The sequence below is a fragment of the Thunnus albacares genome, chromosome 19 (assembly GCF_914725855.1).
Source record: "Thunnus albacares chromosome 19, fThuAlb1.1, whole genome shotgun sequence".
Classification (NCBI taxonomy): Eukaryota; Metazoa; Chordata; class Actinopteri; order Scombriformes; family Scombridae; genus Thunnus; species Thunnus albacares.
In genome coordinates, this window is record NC_058124.1 from 22,805,531 (window position 1) to 22,828,714 (window position 23,184).

At 38.4% G+C, this 23,184-nt stretch overlaps 1 protein-coding gene across 2 annotated transcripts in view; it reads left to right on the plus strand.

Moving 5' to 3' along the window:
* LOC122969511 overlaps nucleotides 1–22,380 on the plus strand; it is a 45,736-nt gene extending 23,356 nt beyond the window's left edge. For both annotated transcript variants that reach the window (XM_044335236.1, XM_044335237.1), the window contains 29 exons: nucleotides 943–1,102; nucleotides 1,431–1,501; nucleotides 2,083–2,336; nucleotides 3,041–3,221; nucleotides 4,531–4,734; nucleotides 5,164–5,314; nucleotides 5,785–5,855; nucleotides 6,231–6,323; nucleotides 7,129–7,361; nucleotides 8,026–8,206; nucleotides 8,478–8,663; nucleotides 9,012–9,162; nucleotides 9,489–9,604; nucleotides 11,036–11,182; nucleotides 11,536–11,686; nucleotides 11,947–12,119; nucleotides 12,646–12,781; nucleotides 13,223–13,342; nucleotides 13,537–13,574; nucleotides 14,609–14,726; nucleotides 14,873–14,985; nucleotides 15,956–16,172; nucleotides 17,330–17,598; nucleotides 17,738–17,909; nucleotides 18,492–18,643; nucleotides 19,879–19,993; nucleotides 20,081–20,329; nucleotides 20,715–20,832; nucleotides 21,663–22,380. In XM_044335236.1, the coding sequence (XP_044191171.1) occupies nucleotides 943–1,102; nucleotides 1,431–1,501; nucleotides 2,083–2,336; nucleotides 3,041–3,221; nucleotides 4,531–4,734; nucleotides 5,164–5,314; nucleotides 5,785–5,855; nucleotides 6,231–6,323; nucleotides 7,129–7,361; nucleotides 8,026–8,206; nucleotides 8,478–8,663; nucleotides 9,012–9,162; nucleotides 9,489–9,604; nucleotides 11,036–11,182; nucleotides 11,536–11,686; nucleotides 11,947–12,119; nucleotides 12,646–12,781; nucleotides 13,223–13,342; nucleotides 13,537–13,574; nucleotides 14,609–14,726; nucleotides 14,873–14,985; nucleotides 15,956–16,172; nucleotides 17,330–17,598; nucleotides 17,738–17,909; nucleotides 18,492–18,643; nucleotides 19,879–19,993; nucleotides 20,081–20,329; nucleotides 20,715–20,832; nucleotides 21,663–21,894 (4,572 nt within the window). In that variant the 3' untranslated portion in view covers nucleotides 21,895–22,380. The remainder of the gene's footprint in view (nucleotides 1–942; nucleotides 1,103–1,430; nucleotides 1,502–2,082; nucleotides 2,337–3,040; nucleotides 3,222–4,530; nucleotides 4,735–5,163; nucleotides 5,315–5,784; nucleotides 5,856–6,230; nucleotides 6,324–7,128; nucleotides 7,362–8,025; nucleotides 8,207–8,477; nucleotides 8,664–9,011; nucleotides 9,163–9,488; nucleotides 9,605–11,035; nucleotides 11,183–11,535; nucleotides 11,687–11,946; nucleotides 12,120–12,645; nucleotides 12,782–13,222; nucleotides 13,343–13,536; nucleotides 13,575–14,608; nucleotides 14,727–14,872; nucleotides 14,986–15,955; nucleotides 16,173–17,329; nucleotides 17,599–17,737; nucleotides 17,910–18,491; nucleotides 18,644–19,878; nucleotides 19,994–20,080; nucleotides 20,330–20,714; nucleotides 20,833–21,662) is intronic.
* Nucleotides 22,381–23,184: the final 804 nt, after the last annotated feature.

Sequence of the window (23,184 nt, forward strand, 5' to 3'; positions counted from 1 at the left end):
AGCCTTATAATTTAAAGAATAAACTATATGAAAATGTTCAAAATGGGCAGTTTATAAGAAAAGGGTAAAATTGGGTAACTTTCACTATGTGGACAAAATTCATTCACTCATATATGAGCTGAACATCTCGTTCCATAAACACGAGAATTAAGCTGCTGCAAAAACAGCCTCCACTCTTCTGGGATCCACAAGATTTTGGAGCATGGCGGCAGGGACATGCTGTCATTCAACCACAAGAAACATTAGAGAGGTCCAACACTGATGTTGGGCGATAAGGACCGGCTTGCAGTCGGTGTTTCAGTTCATCACAAAATTGTTGTTGAATGAGGTTGAGGTCTCGGGTCTGTGAAGGCCAGTAAAGTTCTTCAACACCAAACTGGGAAAATAATTTCTTTGTGTTTTAAGATAACGTTTCATTTGAAGTAAGCAACTTAGCCCAAAGCATTTAAAAACAGCCCCAGCCATACTGTATAGTGTATTTTGAGGCCATTCATTGCAGCAGCATCAACTCTGATGGTGACATTACAGCATCTGTGTACTTAACTACTTAGCTTGTAATAGAATAGCCCTTATCTAATTTCAAAACACAAAACCAAAAGGGACAAAGAATGAAGTATTTGTCCTCCTCCAAATGAAAAACAAAACTCATGTATGATTCTCCCCAAATTGATAAAAAGCAATAGCAGACTTACCAAAACCCAAATGCCTTCAAACAAATTGAGAAAACTCAGTCATCACTGGAGGAAGCAAAACCAAAAGCGGCCCAAATAACCATAAAGGCTGAATTTCATCTTACAGAAACGGTTCGTTTGTTCCTGGACGAGCCCCCATATGGTCTACCATCAGTGTTCAAACTAACCGTAAACAAGACACAGAGACGCCTGCTCACTGATCATCCTTAGATGTCCCTGACTCTCTGTCTTCTGTTTTATTACTTGGCAGAAAATCAAGACACCTCACAGATGTACCATGTGCCACACATCTCGACCGGTGTCAGACATGGTTGACTACAAAAGCAGCGAGGACACAGTGGAGCTCTTCTGCACTCGCACCTGTGCGACGTCATACAAGCTACGGCCTGCAATTGTTTACAAGCTTCAAGGTAACAGACAACGAGTTTGTCAAGATAGCATTTTTGTTTTTCTTGATGTCTGTCCTCTCTGCCCTTTTTTCAAGGTTCAAACTGAAAGTAGGACTACGTTAAAAAAAATTATATGTACCAGTGAGATCAAGAACCAGGAAGGTTTTATTGTAACAACTTCATTAGACATATCTCACACAGTGTGATAAGACATGAACTTTGTGAGATTGTTGTTATTGTCTTACTTTGCTCTCTCTGTTGTGGTTTGGAAGCACTGAGGATCATATGAAGGTCAATAAAAATGGAAAGATCTACAGCTCACAAATCATGTTTCTGATTCTTCCATCAGGAAAGAAAGGCAAATCGGGTCGGTTGAAGAAGTGGAGAAGAGGCAGGCGACCAAATGCAAAATCAAATACTGTGAGTATATTTCAACAAATAAACAACAACAAATATATTTCACACAGTGACAATAAATGTGAAGGTATGAGATAAATCTGTAACAGATGACGGCTACGTAAAGCAGAAGTGTTTGTTTGCTGCTGCCTTTGTTTTCATGTTTTTTTTAGTGAAGCTTTCTTCTGTTTATTTACTTGATTGGAGACACAACAGGAAAGCAGTGAAAGAGACAATGACATGGAAGAGAAAGAGACTGAATCAAGAGTGAAAAATACAAAATTTTGTCAATAAATTACAAGATTTAATGAAAAAATATTGAATAAAAAATTTATATTCAACAACAAAGTTTGTTGGATTTGATCTTTGTCAGCAGGGTTACATGCACGACTCCTAATCAAGGTCAAAGTTGCTTTAATTGTTTACCAAAGAAGGAAATTATTGTGGATTTAAGGAATTGCGGCATAAAAACAGACATGCCACTAAAAACTTAAAAAATTAAATAAATAAACATACTTGCAAACACTACTTACAAAAAACATGTCACTACATATTGTTTGCAGTAGAACATAATCACTGTACCATAACTGTGTGTTATCTCACAGGAGGACGTACAGGTGGTCTCAGACTCCGCTGCAAACCAAAACGACGCGTCTCCAGCTGCGGCGTCGGAGACCTTGCCGACATTAATCATCGCGGACTCGTGTGTTGTCTGTTGCCACTGTGGAAAGAAGCTGCCGAGAGGACAGACACTTTACCAGCCGAGGAGCTCACTGGAGGTTTTTTGCTCTGCCTCCTGCCTCTCCGTTCGGCATCCCCACATCAAATTAGTCACCAAAAACTGCTACAACTGCTGTCAGTAAGTCCAGGATGCTTTCTTTCATGCTTTTCCATCTCTCCTCCTTTTCTTAGGAAGATTTCTAAGGATGAATGACATCTTAGGACCACATTGGTGTCTCTTATAAATCCATAAATAAATCAAAAATGTTATTTAGCTTATGTGTGCAATTGTATGGAAGAGAAAGAGGCTGAAACTGAAGTTAATCAAATGTGAATCAATACAATTTTTTTCAAGTAATTAATTAATTAATTAATTAAGACAACAGTTGTTCTTGTTCACTTTCTCCATAACAAAGATTAGGGCCACAGCTGCAGGCCAAAAGTCATAACATTTGAAAAAAACCCATCAAAATAGAAAAAAACATTTTGCTTTGGGAGTAAAATGTCATATGTTGTGAATTAGTCTCCCACAGTCTGAATGTTTCCCATTTGAAAAGCACTTGAATGGACATTTGTGTGGAGCCACACAGAGGTCTTACGTCTTGTAATCTCAGGTTATCAGCACCACTCATTTGACTGAGTATTAAAATCTTGTAATATTACAACTTTTTACTCTAAATATTGACTTTTTATTCTCATAAATTTTTAACTTATTCTGGAAATATTTCATCTTTATTCTCGAAATCTCTGCTTATTTTTTCCTCTGACAGTCTCTCTAATACTCACTGTGTTGTAACAAACCTCCTGTTCTCGTCTTGATCTCATTCCTCTTCGTTCCCTCAGGGTGATAATGCGACCTCATAACGTCATCCTGGCTCCGGTGGATGATTCGGGAACTATGAAGGAGTTGTGCAGCGAGACCTGCCTCGCTTCTGTCAAAATCAAGAGGAACATGGCCGCCCCGAAACCTCCGCCGCTGGAAGGACCTCGGTCAGAGTGCCGGATGTGTGCCAGATTTTGCTTTGTAAGGAAAAAAGAAATTGAACTGACTATTGCCTGATGCTTTTAATATTTTACAGAAGGGATTGTGCAACAAATGTTGATCTGATATGATATTTAAAGAACAACATTGGTTGAAAAGGCTGTTCTCTATTTTTCTTATTGTTAACAAATCCTATGAGAAGAACAAAACCAACGAAGCCTTTGTCTTTCAACACTTTCCGACTTCCCTACCCTGTCTGTGACTCTCATCTCAAAGCAAATATATTGTTTTATTAGGAAAAAAAGTGTAAGTAATTTCCTAAAACAGTGAGGTACTGTAGTTTTTGGGAAACACTGACTGACTGAAACAGCAGTAAATAGTGTATTTATTGGGGACTGTTTTCAGCTGTTTAACTATTACAAGTGGTGAGTATTTCTGGCAGCAGAGTTAGTGACATTGACTCAAAATAAACAACACTTTCCATGTTTATAATGAAGAAATGTTTCACCCAGTTCAGTGTTGTGGCTCATATACACACATACACAAACATCTCTGTAATCTTAAACACAGCAGTCTAGTGGTTATAATGGATTACTAAATTGATCCCTAAGTTACAGAAAGCCTGGCAGTGAAAGGGTGAAATGTGAAAACATATTGATCACGTTTGTTCAACAGAGAGTGTGTGACCCTCTCAGCCAGCTGAGCCATTTTAGTTGTAGTCTTTTCTTCATAAAGCTGTGGATGTTTTTTTATTTCAAGGTCTCAGCAGCATCCATTCAATTGTAGGAAAAGTCCTAAAGTTCAATGTTTCATCCCAGTTTGCAGAGACTTGGAACTGCTAGGACAGGAAGTGCTGGACGTGTCCTAATCTGAATGTTTATGTAGCATAGAGGCAACAGTTTCTTCATATTTTGACTCATCAAGAGTCTGGTGTTAATAATTTCCATTTATATAACTGTTGTGGTGTCAGCTGTGATCTGTGCGTTATTTTCAGTTGGATAAACGTGTTGCCATTTCTTTAAACATTGTATTAATATTAGATCTTTGGAGAAATGCAACTGCATGAAAAACTAGTAATCAATTCTCATTGATGTGTTTTTAATAGTTTTTGGACAACACTGGGGCTCTATGGTACAGAGTAATAAGATATCAAGGACTTACTTTAATAGGATCAGTTCATTAAATTATTTTATTGAACTATTTTATTTTATTTAAGAAAAATAAAGATTATCACCAGGCTTATCCTTTAAATAATATATATTACCACCTGTTGTAAGTATAAATGTTTTTTTTTCTCTATTACTCAATAATTACATGCAGTAACCGACACCTGCTCCTTTGTCATCCTCAGTGCAAATACAAGTTGACCGTGGATGGCGTGCTCCACCGAGTCTGCAGCGACGCCTGTTTCATCAGCTACCACAAAGTCAACAACTTACCGTTGTTAACGTGTGACATCTGCAGCTCCGTCTGCCTCGACAAACGGCTCATGTTGAAGACTGAGGACGGCGGTAAAACGATCTGCAGCGGAGAATGTCTGGTCAAATTCAAAGAGGTGCAGAAAACAAACGCAGAAATCTCGGTCACTCAATCTGAGTCCGTTTTAATTTACAGTAGTCGGTTTATTTGTACAGTGATGGCAAAAAAAACCCAAAATGCCTCCAGCTTTATAGGGAAAATAAATGCTGGGTGTTTAAAAAATATTAATAAACATTAAAAGAGAAAAACGTACGCTTTCAATAACACTTCAGATATAAAGAGGGATTTGAATATTTAATAGAAGAAGAAAACATTTGCAGCTTATATGCAAACAGCAGAATGAAATCTTTTCTTTTTGATACATTCAAAGAACAAAGTTGTAGCTATTAAATAAAATTTAAAAGTTTCAAGTTCAATCACATCGAGTCTCACATCTCTAGTTAGTTGGTTAGTTAACCTGCGTGATTCTGCTCGGTGTCTGACGTTGTTGTTCTTCACTCTGCAGAAAGTTGAGACACCTCAGCTGTGCATCATGTGCCAGACCTCCCATCGGATATCAGACATGGTTGAAAACAAAAACGATGAGGGCAAGTTGGACTTCTTCTGTAGCAACCGATGTATGATGGTATACAAGGCCCAGGCGTTCACTGTGGCGGGTAACGTACAGAACAATCTTTTCCCTTCCTCGCAACTTTCACTCGTTCCATTTCCTTTATGCATCGCAGTTATTACCTGTTGACTGAATCACAGGATAACTTAATCGCGTTGACAGCAGTTAACAAATATAAGATAAGGAATAGTTTGTCTTAAGCTCTGTAATAGTTCTCAGTGAACATGAATAACACTAAAACCTGAATGTTAAAATCTCTTGCTTGTGCTCCCATTTCTTCAGTGAAGCTGACCTCACTTATACTAGACATGAGAATGTGTTTCAAGTGTCTCCAGCAAAGAAAATTCTCTTTCTGATCATAATTTTTTATAAATAACAATTTCTCCTACGTGGTTCTACAGTTTTAACAACATATCAGACGATTCCACACTGAATGAAAACTAGTTTGTGTTGTGTTTTTTTTAAACTTTTTTAGCCTCTTTGCAATAAACATAATCACACGTTTTGTTTCTATAGGGAGGAAAAGTCCATCATACACCGAGAATGACATTAAAGAAGTGAAGCCATTAGTACCAAATTTGGACTTTGTGAGTATCATGTTTAATTTAGTCTTCCGTAACAATTGTAAAACACTGATTCAAGGTTATTACTTTATAATTACAGAGTTTCTGATTTGAGCAGCCACATCATGAGTATGGTGTTTACTGTTTATGTAGGGATGGTCCTGATGTACAGTATAGCTGATTATATATTAAAACTAGAAAGTTAGACTACAACATAGTCTTTCACATGACAAGCAAAATGAATCCACTTATTGTAAAATAAATGTGTACCTTATGGTTTTTTCAGGTAGCTGCAATCATTACTGTTAGAATCAAGTTAGAATCATCGTAACACTGAACACAGATGTCTGTCGGTGATATTACACAGCTAATCCATCTCTCTCTTCACTCCTCATCAAGATAAAAGAAGAGCCTATTGATGAAGAGTACAACCAGAACCTCCCATCATCTGTATCGACAGAAGACATCAAGGATGAGCCAAATATGTCAAAGGTAGGACAAACACGGCCGTTCATAAGCAACTGGGAAACATTTTTTACAAGCTGCATCAACCATGGTTGTTGGAAAAAATGAGATCACTGTTGAAATAAAGTAGGACTCTCTCTTCCTTAGTAATCAATATTTTTATATTAATAATGGATCATATGACTACTTGCATGTGAGAAGATGTCGCTTGTAGTGATGAAGCCACAGAGAATAATCACCTGACTCTGTAGTTCACGTCTACGGAGCTTCATAGCAACAACAGACACAGTTGGAGACTAGCTGGTGAACATAGTGGAGCATTTAGCAGCTAAAAAGCCAGATATTTCCCTCAGGAGTGGGTGGAGACTAAAAACAGCCAAAAGGAGAGTGAATATTTGACTTACTGTAGGTTCACCAGATGGACCGAAACTTGATGCCAAATGAATGATAATGTTGCTCTGTGTCTGCTGGATGTGTAAATAAAGCAACTGTTTGCATAAAGGTTCGCTATAACAACTTAAAAGGTGATGAAATGACAGTAATGTGTTACAGATTATTTTTTGCAGCCTAGAAGTGGACAAAAAATGAGTTAATGCTGGTTTAAAATATCATTTGAGCTGATTACATGATTTCCACTGTTCACTGATAATATCCTGGGTCCTGCTCAAGCTTCCTGCTTTAAATGATGAAGGATGGTATGTCAGATACATGTATGTACCTGTGTTTACGTTTTGCTGTTGTCACTTAGCTCTGCAGTAGATATATAAATGTTGTGTTTTATCCGAAGCCAGCAGGGTTAAAGTTCATATTCTCGCTGTTCTGTTGCTGACAGGAGGGCTTGAAGATCGGTTCAGTCTTTTCCTTGATGGGAGACTCCACGTCTACAGCTCCCACTTTCACCCACATGGATTTGCCTGCGTCTTGCTCCTCCTGCAAAAAGGTCCTGATGGACGGAGAGACTGTTTACCAGAGGAAAAGCCACACAGACATCTTCTGCTCCACCTCCTGCCTGTTACAGTTTTACCAAATGAAACCAGTTAAGAAGACCTGTTACTTCTGCCTTCAGTGAGTCTTACGGTCATGTTTTTTACTGATCCATCTTTGTCTCATTTTTTCTTCTTTTATTTTCAAGAAATGTATTAAATGTATTTATTTATAAATACATTTTGGTATCTGACGAAGTGTTGAAACGATTTAGCAGTTGTTAGTTGATCAGTTAGTGGACTGACTGTAATCATGTGATCGTTTAGTGGTGTAAATAATTTATTTAGCAAAAATTTGGTTCCAGTTTCTTTCTGTGAGGATTTGCTACTTTTCTCAGTTTTATCTTTGTAAATTGAATATCTTTGGGTTTTTGAGTGTTGGCTGGACAAAAAAAGTCATTTTAGATATTAGAAGATAATACCAGGTGCTCTGGGAATGTGAATGGGAATTTATTACTCTATTCTGACATTTTATAGACTAAATGATTAATCGAATAATCAAAAATAATCAACTGATTAATGAATAATAAAAATAATAGTTGCAGCCTTCATTTGGCGTTGAAAGAAAGGCAATGCAGTTGTTTTAAGTGCACGTCCACCTACATAATCCTCTGTGGGTTAAAAGCACTTATCCTGCAGATACTCAAACAGTTACCGACGTCCTTCATCTCAGCTGCATCTAAACATCATTACAGTGTAAAAGACTGTAGATTTTGAACTGATCTCATCCTCCCTCGTACTCTCAGGGCGATAATGAAGCCTCGGGACATCCTCCATGCCCCGGTGGATAACGAGGGGACGATGAAGGACTTCTGCAGCCAGACCTGTTTCTCCTCCTTCAACTACAAGAGGATCATGTCCACCAAAATACCCATCGTGCCACTCGGGTCACGTTCACAATGCAGCATGTGCGGCAGATACTGCATTGTAAGGGACAAGTGAACAGATTCCCAAATATCAAATTATGTTTTATTTTATTGTAATATTGAATAAACACTGACTGTTATAGGAATGATTCATGATTATTACTCCTCAATACAGCATATCCTCCTTTTTAAGCAACAAAATGACAATGCAAATCTTCACTTTTTGTCACATAGAAACATTTTAACTCTGTGTCCTTTTGTTATATTAGTTTATATGAATTGAAATAAGAATATTTTAGCGTTAACGCTGCCCTTTGTTAATCCTCCTGCAGAGCAAACATGAGATCATACAGCAGGACACAGTCCACAAGATCTGCAGTGAACCCTGCTTCCTCCGTTTCTGCAACCTGTCCATCTGCAAGAACTGTAACGCCCGCTGCAACACGCCACTCAGGCTCAAGATGGATGACGGCAGCAAAATATTGTGCGGCGCAGAGTGTCTGGCACAATTCAAACAGGTAAGGAAATCTGAAATAATATCGAATGAAATGTATGAAAAAGATTTGCACATATTTTTCTTAAGTTATGTTACAACTCTTAAAGACTTGCAGCATCTAGTTTAATTTTATTGTTTAGTTTATGATGATGAAACAGAATTATTTAAGTAAAGGAGGTGATAAAATGATCTATGCTGGCTAAAATAAAGAAGCAAAAAAAAATAAACTAGATTAAAAAAGTAGGGAAATTTTGTAAAAACATTCATGTCTATCCACTGCCTTTTGTTGAATGTCAACCTAGTTGCTCTAGATGAGGTGGTCACCTAAATTCCTAAATGTAAAATGCTCTGTGTATTTATTACTTGGCAGGGGATCAAAACACCGCAGACATGCTCCATGTGCCACATCTCCTGTAAGGTTTCAGACATGGTGGAAAACAAAAACAGTGAGGATGTGGTGGAGCTCTTCTGTACCAGCAGTTGTCTGATGGCATCTAAGATTCAGGCGGTCAGTGCATCAGGTACTGGACATTTATCTCATCAAGTCAGCATCTCTTTGTGTTTTTATTCTTTGTCTCTATCTGCTGCTGTCTATAATAGGTTTCCAGCTCTCAGTGAATCAAGTAATTTTGCTGGTTTTGGTCACGTTTCATTAAACTGAAGGTTGTGCAGGTTTTCAATCACCTTCAACAACCTCAAATGTAACGGGACCTAAAAGCTCAAAGCAGTGGAGTTTGTCTGTTCCCATGAAAGCTGAGAGACTTGTTTTCACTTTTAGATTTATTTATGTTTGTGACATACTGAAAGTCTCCATGTGGGCCATCATTAAACCTCTCTTTCTCCACAGGTGCTGCATTGAGTTGTGGTAACTGTGGTAGGACTACAGTGCCGGCCTGCCACCTCGCCATGTCAGATGCCTCCGTCAGAAACTTCTGCACTCTAACCTGTGCCATGGCTTTTAAGGTAATACAGTCTTTAGACTAGAAAACATTTTGAAATTTATATATAAGAATATGTCATACTCTTTTTAAATACACATGCAATATGGATAAGGCTGGCGATTTTCTGTATTTTACAACAAATTGACCAGCTGTTAACCTTTTAACATCCACCGGGTTGCCGGCGACCCGCTTAAGCCAGTTGTAAGCGGAAGCATCACACAGTAATGAGTGAAAGCAATCGGCACAATTTGGCCAACTTGAGATGTTTGGAGAAGTTCGGGGACACCAGTGACACCACAAACTATAAACTCCCCTAGCTCCCATAAGGTTAGGCCTAATTTTATACAGGTTGACAAGATGTAGAAGGTTTATGGTGTTCTGCATAGTTCAGGTGTAAAGCATGTCCTCATTATTGTTATTCAAATAAGACTCATTGTAGACAAGGACCAAAAAAACTTTTTTGAGCCTTATTTGAACTGATGTAGTTTTGTTTGTGTTTTAGCCACATGCTAAACAAACACTTTTCCAGAAACTAGAAGATGTTACTTGTCAAATGAAGCCTAATGCATGCATCACGGCCCTTCAGTTCTTCTGTTATAAGTTTTTCCATTTGGGTATGCCAAATAGGCGAAAATTCTATAAAAAGGGTGGATGTCAAGGGGTTAATTAAGCCCACAAACCAAAGTATTGCCAGTGCAGCCAAAACCTGATATATTTATATCACATATTCATGTGTCTTTTCTGAGAGTGGAAAAGAGTCCTTAAAGAGATGAAGAGCAGGATCCATCAGAGGATTTCGCTCAGTCAGGGGGAGATGATCCACACTGTTTCCTGCCTACAGGAATGTACTTTTGGGCAATTCCAGTACCAAGTTTATGAAATGATCAGGACTTATTGAAGGTTATTTTGAGTCAATCTCACAAACCTTGTTGTGGTGCTTTAAATACTCATTAGAGCACTAAGTGAATATTACTCAGCAGCTGAATTTGGTTTACAGCAGATGCACTATTTAATCCTGATTTACTGTTTGTCAGAAACCACAGTGCCTCGCTGTTCAAGGAACTTACTGAGCCTCATTTAAAACATAAAACTACAATATATATTAGATTCTCCCATTTGTAGCCATGCTACCAACATTGTCACTTGGTTGGTTCATCACTTTGGTCCAGACTGAAATATCTTTACAAATATCAGATTTTATACAGATATTCATTGAATCTTATCCACTTTGGTGCCTGACTTCTCCTCTAGTGTCACCAGCAGGTTGACATGTTCAGCTTTTAGGGACATTAAAGAGCCCAACTGCACTGGGAGACATAGTCCTTCATTACAGTTAACATGGTACTTTGTTGCTGATGGCAAGTTTAGTCCATCACCATCTTCTGCAAATACCAGGTATTTTATCTGTACACAATTAAAACCTTAACATATTCTTTGCTTTTTTGTGACACAGGAGACTCAGAAAGACGTGAATGTTGTAACAAACCCTGCAGGAGTCCCCGATCAAACACAGGGTGATTCCATTAAACCACCAGAGAAACTGCCGTGCGCCCAGTGTCGCCGCATCATAAAAACTGCTCCCAAAGTCGTCCAGAAAAAGGTTTGTTGCGTCTGTTTTTAAAAAAATAAAAGAGGAATCATTCATTGAATGTGATCTGAGGTCACAGTTGGCATAAGTTGTTTTAGAGAATGATAATGTAAACACAACTATGATTTGACAAAGAAAGCAAGTTCATTAACTAGCTGGAAAGATCTGAGTGAAGCTTTTTCCCTTTTCTCTTTAACTGCAATTGTTAAAATGCCCCTTGACCCCGGGGAGAAATCTCACGCTTTGTGCATTTATAGTTCACAGTTTTATGATGACATTGTTTACATGTCAACTTTTAACTCTCTCTTATTGCGTTAGCTGTTTATTAAAATACATTTTCTGTATGTGTGTGTGTGTGTGCACAGGGCAAAATGAATTTCGTGTGTAGTCCGACCTGTTCTCAAGAGTTTAAGAGAGTGAACAACATCATCGGTGAATGTGAATACTGCAAGACTGAAAAGATCATCGGAGAAGCCCAGAGAGTCGACAACAAAGACTGTTACTTCTGCAGTGACGGTAAGACGACATGAAAATATTCCATGCAGAATTGTGTAACACAGTTTGTGTTGTGCACTTGTTATTGCTTAAAATAATAGTAAATAATATTCAGATATGGAGTGCAGCTGTTATGGTTCAGTTCCCTTGTTTTGTGTTTTATTAATGGAAGATAAAAGTACAATAAAGAAAGTGAGTCAAGAGTCTTACATCTAGAAAAGGTGTGTAATTCAAAATGAGGAAAAAAATCAATCCTGAGCTTCTTCTTTCTTTCCTCTCAGGCTGCAAGATGCTCTTTCAACATAATCTGGAGAAGAAGTGGGGGAAACACTGTCGCTCGTGTGCTTACTGTCTCTCCATCTCCAAGTCGGTGGTGACAGCGCAGTATGAAAATAAAACCATGGAGTTCTGCTCTGAAGACTGCAACTTAAATTATAAAATGCTCCACTGCCGCGTAAGTAGAGGTGAAAATTACCTGCCTGGCTTCAACAATGTTGTTTTCAAGCTTCCAGTGTGTGTGTCCTTTTCTGTATCTCATATTTTGTGTTTATGATATTTTTATGAGTTCAGTATAAGCAATGTAGCGCTGGCAAACCATTGTTTAAGGTTATATATGTACATTGTATTTCAATAATATGTTTTTTAAAAATAAAATCATTAAGCTGAACAATGACATCATCGGTGCAGAGGTGCTAATAGTTGTTGAACTCAGTAAAAATAAAAAGTGCTTTAGAGGTGTCTCTAACAGAGGTGGCAGGTCATTGTGGTGGTGCAACTGCAAAAACACTCAATATATTTGTTTTTCAATGAGTTTTGTTCATTTAATTGATCGACTCACTCAGCTGCTCCCAAAATCACTGCCAGCTTATTTTTGTGTCCTGCTTGTAAGAAAGCCTGAAAATGTAAGTTATTAAAATCACAGAAATGATGATGATGATGATGATGATGATGAACAAATCCTCTGTACTGCTTTCTCTCAGGTTGCCAGCTGTGACACCTGCGGTCGCAAAAGGAAACTAAAGCAGAGTCTTTCCATGCTGGGGGAGGTCAAACACTTCTGTGATATGAAATGTCTGCTGCTGTTCTGCAATAAAAAAGGCCAAATGGTCAACACAGGTTTGTATCATTGTTGGTATTTTATGTTTTGTCCAAACCAAACACAAACTGTATAACTGTAACACTACCTGTATATGAATTTAATTATAAAACAAAACAGACTGAAACCCAAATGGACTCAACAGTTACTGGACCAAACACCAGTCAGACCATCGGGAGATGAAACTGGAATAGATCTCCATTTAGTTTGAAGCCAATGTAGAGCACTTGCGTCCTGTTACTTTATCCAGTAGCTGATTTTTATTTTTTCCTGTAAAGAAGTGTGCACAATTAGGTTTAAAAATCCTACAATTATGTTAATTTCACAGAACCAGAGGTGGTTAGATTCCTGTGTTTTCAAAGGATCAGAACTAATTAAAGACTTCCAGTCTGACTTTAGTTTTTATTTACTGAAGTAAAATGCTGTGGGATCCTGCTGACGACTCTGTTTCCTGCCTACAGTCTCTTCACCTCCTGGATCTGCAGGTGCAGCGGAGTCCTCTCCTGTCATCGCTAACGTTATTTCGCTTGCTGGTGCTCTAAAAGGGCAGCACAGCACCTCAACCAGCACTTCACATCGAGGTATACACACACAAATACTCTCTCATAACAGCGTTATTATGCACAAATATATTGTTGAATAGATATTAGTGTAATTGTGAGAAATTAACATGCTGCAGATATTTTGGTTCTGTTGACTGCACAGATTTAATTTATGTGGACGTCAGTTTTGTTTTGGGTTTATTTGTTTGTTTTCTTCTGTCGTATCTTTACAGATTCTGTCTCTGACATTCAAACAAAGGTTGTCGGACATGTAAGTTTAGGAGCTGAATACACTCATATCCACATATCAAGGCCTCCACACAGTTATCAGTGTACTGTTTATCAATATATTGATTTTGTTGACAAATTGTAGAAAAAAAAACTATAATTTAACATAATTGAATCAGCCAAGTTGTAACTTTAAGAATAACAACCAGATGTTTACAGCTGATGTTTTATGACTGAGGTTGAGGACAGACATGGCAGCAGGTCATTATTCCTATTTAGTGCCAAACTGATCATTCAATAAATCACCTTGATGATCCTCAGAACACTAATTAACAGTTTTGATAATTGATTGATTATTTAATCATTTATTAAGCAAAAATGCGAAACATCATTTGTTTTGAGCTTCTCAAATGTGAGGATTTGCTGCTTTTTTGCTGCTTGATTTCCTCAAAAAAAGTCCCTAGAAGGTATAAGAAAGGTTTAATTTAAGAATATGAATATTTCTGTTGTAGACAGAAACATTAGTTATATATTTTTTTTTTCCTATGTGGTTGTGGGCTGACGGGAGACATAATGCATCTATAAACTACATGAGAGACTGGTGTGACAGTGGATTGTGCTGCAGGAAGCTGTTTCAGGCAGCACCATCAGACCTGCAGCAAACACTGTCGCTGCTGCTTCCTACTGTAGCTCGGAGGCTCATCCGCTCATAATGAGGAAGTGTCAATTTGACCAAAAACTTAAATTAACTTAAATTGTATTATTTTTAAAGTGGTAATCCATCCATTGTGTTAACTGATTAATTATATTAATAGGCATCATTGTTAAACACAGCTGAAAAGTGCAGTTCAGTTATTTTTTAACTGATATGGGTGTGAAAAAGGTATTAAATTGTATTCTATGTGGTGGTAAAAAGGTCTTAAAAAATCAGAAATCAAATTTGATGAACACTGCCGAAAACCTGTAATCAATAATAAGATTAGTCAAGACTTACAGTGCATTCATTTAGATGTTGGGATAGTGGTTGTTGTTGTTGCTGGTGTTAATCATTATAATTATTAATTGTCCGTTCTACAGGTCAGCATCCAAACCGTCCCCAAGGAACTGAAGAACAAGTCCATGCTCTGTACGCCGTTAGTCCACAACAAAGGAGTCTCCTGTTCAACACAGACAGTCGATGCAGAAGCACAAACAGGTAAAACCGTCATCCAGGTGTTTTAAACGCTGAACTCTCTACAGTATGTCGATAAGTGAACAGACAGTTGTGATGCATTTACACAAACTCTTTCCTGAAGTAAAAGCTCTGATATTGTTTCTGTTTTCTTTCTCTGTTGTGTGAAGACAACTTTGTACCTAAAGTCATAGTCCTGCCTGTGCCGGTGCCGGTTTACGTTCCTGTGCCGATGAACATGTACAGCCAGTACACACCCAAACCCGTTGGCCTGCCGTTACCGGTACGAAAATCACATCTGACGCCCCTCATGAACCTTGTTTTTACTTAACACCCAGGCTCTACACTAAAAGAAAAATGCTGTCATTCTTTAAATTTGTACATTTTCTTGAATGTTGATTTGATAGATTGAGGTTTTGCCATCAGAAAATCAGCACAGCACTGTGCTTGTCAAGAAAATTACTTAAATCTGAAGATTCTCTAAAACATTCACATTTTTAATTAGTCTGAGAAAGGAGCCTCATTATTTTCTGTTCTTGTTTACATTCTTTGATTTAAAATTTCATTCCTTCAGTGTTTTACGCTTTGTTGAAATTCAACACATCATTCAGCTGCTTCAGACTTTCAGTCATGCCATAAATTAATTCACACTAACTCACATTACGTCAACATCGAATCACTCTCATGTACCCTTGACTCTGGTGAAGTTTTGATTTATGACATTTAGACTCAGGACTCAAACAATACAGGTGAAAATACTGCAAGAATCAGAGGAGTAAATTTACTCAGAAGTCTAAGAAGTATTTATATCTTTGCTTTTAAAAATGACTTAAATCAACTATCAACATAGTTGCAGATTGGTTCTCTGTCGATTGGTCAACTGATTGATTTACCTTAATTTTATGTGGCGTTACATCATAACTACTTTTGTTTTGTTCTTCGTATTATGTGCAGTGCAGTTTTGATATTGATGCTGACATATGTTGCTAATTTTCTGTTTATATTTGGGGAAAAAACTACAGAATATTATTTGCTCAGCCACATATAAGACACATATAACATGTAACGGCTGCATCCTCAATTTGAGTTCAGCCAGCAACCTTTTCCACGTCATCGACACTCTCTCCCTCCTGATGGTCTCGGTCACTCTTTACTGTCAAAGTATCTAAGAAAGGCTTAATGACATAAAAAACAACGGCTCAGGTGTTTCTAACCACTGTGGTCTGTTTGGGTTCTCTCTATGCCTGCCGCAGCTGCCTGTGCCCATGTTCCTCCCTGTGACGCCGGACAACTCAGAGTCAATAATAAAATCCATGAAGGAGAGGATTCCCCCCGACGGCTTCGAGGGCGAGCTCAACTTCAAGGCTAAGATGGAGGCGAAGCTAAATGAGAGGAACAAGAGAGGTGACGAGCTGAAGGACGAAGATGTGATAAAAGAAGGAGAAAGTCAAGACACTCATGCCCACAAAGGTAACAAAAAGCTTAATTATATGAATTAATTATACTGGTATAATAAAGGGGAGAGCTTATTTGGGTTTAAAGAGACGCTGGATTAAGAGGGCATATTGTGGGAACTCGTCCAGCTCTTCATGTAGTCTTTATGTTTGTCATATGAGAGTTAAAGCTGAGCCTGGTACACAAACGTGTGCATTGATGTCTGCCAACAAACCTTCACAGGGCAGCATCTAGTTTATACAACCAAAGTATACAAAAAACATGAAATTAACACACAAAGACGCTCTGTGCACAGTCTTGTGAAGTCACGTGATACAGATGCAGCAGCAGCAGTCTGTTATTGGAGGCACTGCACTCCACATTATTTTAGATTTCAGGAGTGTCCTTCTCTTCTGCAGAGCTTTACATCCACTGTTTCAGGAACTTTTGATCTTTGTAGAGAACAAAAGAAAATGCAAACTCTATGTGGTCTCTGTTGCTTTATCCTTACACATTTCCAGGGCTATATTTATACTCTGGGGCTCTACGTGAATATCTTTGCATAATTTACAGTTCAAAAAACTCCTTATTTATCTTACACTGTCTCTTTATGCAGCCCCTCGGTTCAGCCTTTGTCTGAAACTGGCAGTTTTCACTCCTGTCTCTGTAAGGTCCGCTTCCCAATGAACACACTCTGTTCTTATTGGCCAGCTACCGTAAACTGGCCCTGGGCAGACTTCTGGAGGCTACGTTAACAAACTATAGTAGTCAGATCTCACTTTTTCTTGTTCTTAGCTCAAAATAGAAACTTCTTAAGTACATCCGTAAATGTTTGAGACCGAAAATGATCTGAAATACAGTACCAGTGAAAGGTTTGGACACACCTTCCTATTCTCTTGAATGAGAAAGTGTGTCCAAACTTTTCACTGGTGCTGTATGCGAATGGAAAATGCAAACAACCCATAGAACAACCTTAACAACAGAGACTGCCGTCAGTTTGATGGCAATGTAGAGGTGACATGACTTTTGACTTGCAGGGAGCATTTACACATATTCACACATTCACACATTCAAGTTTTGGACCTTTGATCATGTTTAACAGAGAAATCCCACATTATAACATTATAAAAATAACAGAAAATCACAAAAAGCATGATATGACCCCTTTAACTTATATCATTCATTATTTTCAGACCACACCAGTAGCTGCAGTGATGACCTGGATACGTTCATCAACCAGGAGGTCTGCTCCTCTTTCACCAGACTCAGGTCGCTCAGTCGACCACATGCCCACAAGAAACCCCCTCTGGTTTTAGATGTGGGCACATCCAGTGAGCTTCCACCTCCAGCTCCTCCTCCTCTCGCTGTGGAGATGAAAGAGGATCCCCAGAGCTCACTGAGCCTTGTGCCAGCCCCTCCACTACTGCAAGAAACTGTGGGGAAAGTCCACAACAAGAATAAGGTAACAAACCACCTGGAGTTCAAAAACTGTTAACGAGCCGAACTGTGGATCAGATTATATTTGCAAAGAGAATTTTTAAATTAAATGTAGGATTAAGATACTGCATGTGATGTAATTCAGTCTGTCCTCTCTGTTTAAGGGTCGTAAGCTGCAACAGTTGTCTAAGACAAATAAAGAGGAAACTTCTTATAGAGACTTTTCAAAGGCCACGTTTAACCAGCCCCGCAAACTGAGCAGTCAGTACGGGATTGATGCCTGGAAGAGATGGATACAGTGGAGGGAATCACAAACCAACCTGGACCTTGTTTCTTGTATGTTTTTTTCTGTCTTTCTCCCTTTTTGTTCCTTGAAGTCGGCTTAAACTTTAGTATAAGTTGTTACTGGAACAATAGCTCCTTAAACTGGAAACAATGTCATATGGCTCCATGTACAATTTTAACTTTTGCGTTGTATTTATTGGCAATTTCTGCCTTTATTCTGTCATTTTATAAGCTTTGGTAATGAGGTATTTCATAAACATTGGATGACTGTATTTCACATGACTAGCAACAACATTATTATTCTGAATAATAAAAGAACAATTAATCAAGTAGTCAATTTACTGAAAATTAATTGCTAACTATAAGACAGTTGTCAAGCGAAAACATTCAAATATTGTGAAGATTTGTTGCTTTTTTCTGTTTTATATCATTGAAAATTAAATCTTTTGGTTTTGGGCTGTTAGTCCAGCTAAACAAGCAATTTTAGGATATTATCTTTGGCTCTGGGAAATTACGATGAGCTTTTTTTTTCATGATTTCTTCACATTTGATAGACTAATCTAAAGAGTCTGAAACAAATACAATATGGCTGACATCCAGTAAAACTTTCCCCTCACTTCTTTCTTCTTTTAGCACACAACACGGCGTTAAAGGAGGACGTTCTTTGCTGCTCCGCGGCTGAGCTGAGCGACGGCCTCTGCCGCTTCATCACTGAGGTGAAACAATCTGACGGGGAGCCGTACTCACCTGACAGCCTGTTCTACCTCTGCCTCAGTATACAGCAGGCAAGATGACCGACACTGTACACACACACACACACACACACTGAATACACATACTGTACATACTGTATAGTATCTCTGACTTTATGTATCAGGGTGAGATTTGATCTGTCTCCTTGTTTGTCTTCTTGATTTCTGTAGCTGCCCTTAAAAAACAGGCAAATTTTATTGAACTCTTAAATAAGTCATGTATGTGTTGGTTACTTGTACTTTTATACTTTTGGAAATTGCATATTTATTTTTGTGATTTTTGCAGAAAAGTCAAAAAGTGAAAAAGCCAATTAATCAACATTTGCCTCAATTCTTAATTCATAATGCAACAGTACTTTTTTAAAGTAAGTAAATAAGTAAAATGTATTTATATTGCACCTTTCTAGAACAGACGTCACAAAACGCTTCACAATTGAAGACGACAGAGACTTTACACTCCTCACATCAGCGTTTGCAGAAGAACGTTTTTTGCAGTTTATTCTTAATTTTCACCACAATTTACATACAGTGTGAGTTGGCATGTACAGTATGTATTTTATATCATGTCTTTATCACAAGGTGTTTGAATCGGGGCACAGGTTATTGATTATATGAACACTGAGACACTGATCAATGAGTTTCCAAAATCCAGTGCACCTTACAGTGAACTAGGGAGCGATCTTTAACAGACTCTGACAGCTTCAGCGCCCCCTACCTGCAATGTTCATTCACCACATCGTTAACAATCCCCTCCACATGTTTAAGACGTATAAATAAACCCTGTTTTGAATAATAGTTTGTGTGTGATATGGTTTTTCCACAAATAAGTTCAAATACTTCATTAGAAATTATCATCTTCTCCTTTTCTCTCATTGAAAAATTCAGAATCTATGAATATGTAAATATTGTTCATATCAAAAGTTAAACTGCCTTCTTCACTGAGAAGTCCGTTCTCAGTGTTTGGCTCCCAAACTAGTTGTGATGTCATCAATCTTAAACTCAGATTTAAGGTGAACACCCCTCCAGCAGATGAATGTGGAAACAAACTCTGCACATAATCCTTCTGCACAGTGAAGCTCAAACATCCGAGTGAAGTATCAATAAGCAAAACCCACTTTTGAATTGACGAGGACTTAAAGATTTCATTCTCTTTTTCTTATATACACTAAACTGTAGTGGATACACCTTCAGAAATCCTTTGGGACAACAGTGTAAATGCTCACACAGTTCTTGTTGCTCATGTCTGACTGTTAATTTGCCTCTTGTAGCATCTATTTAACAACGGCCGAATGGAGAATATATTCAGCGATCTGATCTACAGCAAGTTCTTGACAGTTTTCACCAAGATCCTGAAAGATTTCAAACCTTCGATCACAGCCAGCAGTGAGTCTTCATCCACGTTTTTGTCTCTTTTTTTTTCTGACTCTAACCGACCACATTTCTAACAAGTCTCTGTCTTCTCCTCTGCAGGTCATATTCATTTCCGTATTGAGGAGGAGTTTCTGTGGGACTGTAAACAGCTGGGGGCGTACTCCCCCGTCATCCTCCTCAACACCCTGCTCTTCTTCTGTTGCAAGTACTTCGGCTTCACTACGGTGGAGCAGCATCGCCAGCTGTCCTTCGCACACGTCATGCGCTGCACCAAAACCAACAAGAACAACACCAAGACCACCTTCCTGCGCTTCTACCCGCCCGTATCCATAAACGAAGCAGAGTCAGGTACTGTTATAGCTGTGGGTCAGAATGAAATACCTGACAATACTGTAATAATAATGAAAATTATGTCAAACATCTTAAATTGGAATCAGTGCGGTTTGATTATTACAGTCACACTTTGTGTTCGTACTCAATATGAATGTCTTCATACAAGTCAGATAGTTTTGTCTAAAAAGAAGTTGGCATGCGGAAGATAACCGTCACATGATCATGTACCTGATTACCTGATTGAAACACACACACACACCTTTCCTGGCCTTCTCCACTGCATCATAAATAACGTGACGAGAAAATGCATTAAAAAGCTTTGTCACATGCATGTTTGTGTCATAGTTTTTGACATTAAGGATGTTGTGTGTGTGCATCTGTGTGTCTTCTATAAACGCAGACGGCGTCCCGGCTAAGAAACGTAGAAAAAATGAAGAGGAAATCCTGCAGATGAAGGAGAACACAGAGAACCCTCTTCGCTGTCCGGTCAGACTCTACGAGTTCTACATCTCCAAGTGGTGAGTGTTAAATGGTTTTATGCATTTTTAGTGGTTTGGTTCACTCTCAGCACTCTCGTAGTGTCATTTTCGGCCGCAGCAGGCAGCTGTCTTTACACTGTCTGCTCAGCACCAAACAGTTAACAGACACAGTTAGCTGTGGACTAGCTGGTGAACATAGTGGAGCATTTAGCAGCTAAAGAGTCAGATATTTCCCTCAGGAGTTGGTAGAGAGCTAAAAGAGAGTGAATATTGGACTTATGTTCACCAGGTGGACAGAAACACGACTCCAAATGAATGATAATGTTGCTCCGTAACTGCTGTTTGTGGAAATAAGCAACTGTTTGCTAACAAGTTCAACATATCAACTTAAAAGGTGATGATATGTCAGTGTTGTGTCGACATGTTTCCGCTGCCCTCAAGTGGCCAAAAAATAATCAGTAATCGGGTTTAAAGATTTAATTAATCATCTGAAATTGAAAGAAAATAGATCTTTGTAGCTTTTACAATCAGAAAAGACAATCAGATCAAAACAAATACAGTAGCACCAGATATTCCAATGTTAACATTTTAACCTAATTTCATTTTTATAAACACTTTTAGCAAAATGTTATTATTCTACAGAGATCTAAGTACTATTATTATCAGTTTCCAAGTGTTGACACATAGTCTAAAATACATAATATAGTGCACATACAGAATGACACATTTAAAAACACTGGATCTTGTATCAACACAGATAGTTGATGACGTGTGTCGTGTGATTTATCATTTATTCCACAAGAATTTAGAACAAATGTCTAAACCTAATGACCATCTAAAATTTAAATGTTTTCTCTCCTCCCATCCAGCTCAAAGTCAGCGAGGCGGACCTCTGATCTGTTCTACCTTCAGCCAGATCGCCACTGCGTCCCCAACAGCCCTCTGTGGTTCTCCTCCGAGCCTCTGGATGACCGCACCATGGAGGCCATGCTCGTACGAATCCTCACCATCAGAGAGCTGTGGAGGGAAGACAGAGGTGGTATGGACCAACAGACGTCAGATGACCCGCCTTTTATACCTGATGAGGAGGATTCAGAATGATGAAGGGAGGTTTTTTGGAGGACTATGTTTACATTCAGGTATCGAGTTCTGTTAAACAATCTGTAAATGGTCTGAAAACTCAAGAGAAATGCATTCCATCAAACAGAAATAAAGACCCTAAAATGTGTTTAACTGCTGAAAAGACGCTTCTTTCATCAAGTCATTTGCAGGTTTTGACAAAATTTATTTATTTTTTACAAATACTATAAATTCACATTCATGTTTTGTGATTCCTTCAATCTATCTGCAGCCCCAGACTCAGATTAAGTAAACGGTTTTTTGGGGGGATTTTCGCACACTTCAGCTGTCTTTCAACTGTAAAGAGAAAAAGAAATTCTGAGGAAAGAAACAGGTTCACATTAGCTGCTGATTTGTACAGTTTGGTTGGTTTTTGTTTCCCTTGTGACAGTTGAATGTTGATGCTTTCAGTTGTGATTTGAGATTTTCTATTTTGATTTTCAATTAAAAAAAAATATTTTAAAGAAATCCTTGTGTTACCTCACTTTCTATGACCTTGCAATTTATCTTTCTAAAATGGAAAAAGAAAAAAAGACAAAGACTGATGAGTATCATGTTGCATGTTGTAAACCCACTCAGATGTTTCCAGTTCTGTTCCCTCCCTGTGACAAGTACACACACACACACACACACACACACACACACACACACACACACACACACAGGTCTAAAGGTGCGACCACATGACATTTCTGTTCACCGAACTTTCCCCGCCTCGGCTCTGAAAAAGGATGTGATGTCATATTTCTGATGTAGGTAATAAATATTGATCACAAACAGTTTGCAGTGTGATAGTGTCCAAACACAGTGCAGCAGTGTTTCTATTGGTCAACCGAGTACATCCGCCTGGTCGAAGCTGAACAAAGGTGAACTCGCATGGTGGAAATTTAATGTGACAGCACCTTAAATCAGACAAAATAAGTAAAAACCCCTGTGTGGGTGCTGAGAAACATTTCAGGCCGCTTTAATCAACAACCTGACAAACGTTTGTTATTGACTCTGACGTGAACTGAAGAGTCCTCATAATCAACATGGTGGTTCAAAGCTTATTGATCAGGGTTTTGGTTGTGTATATTTAAAGTCCCCCTCCACTGAAAAATGTTTTTCTTCTTGTTCCTACAGTTGAATGTTTGAGCTTCACTGTACAGAATCATGTATGTGCAGAGTTTTACACTCGAAGGCTGTTTTCATCTGCTGGAAGTTTCTCTGTGCTCATTGAAAATATGATTTTAATGGGCGGGTCGACAAGCATAATTTGTGACATCACAAATA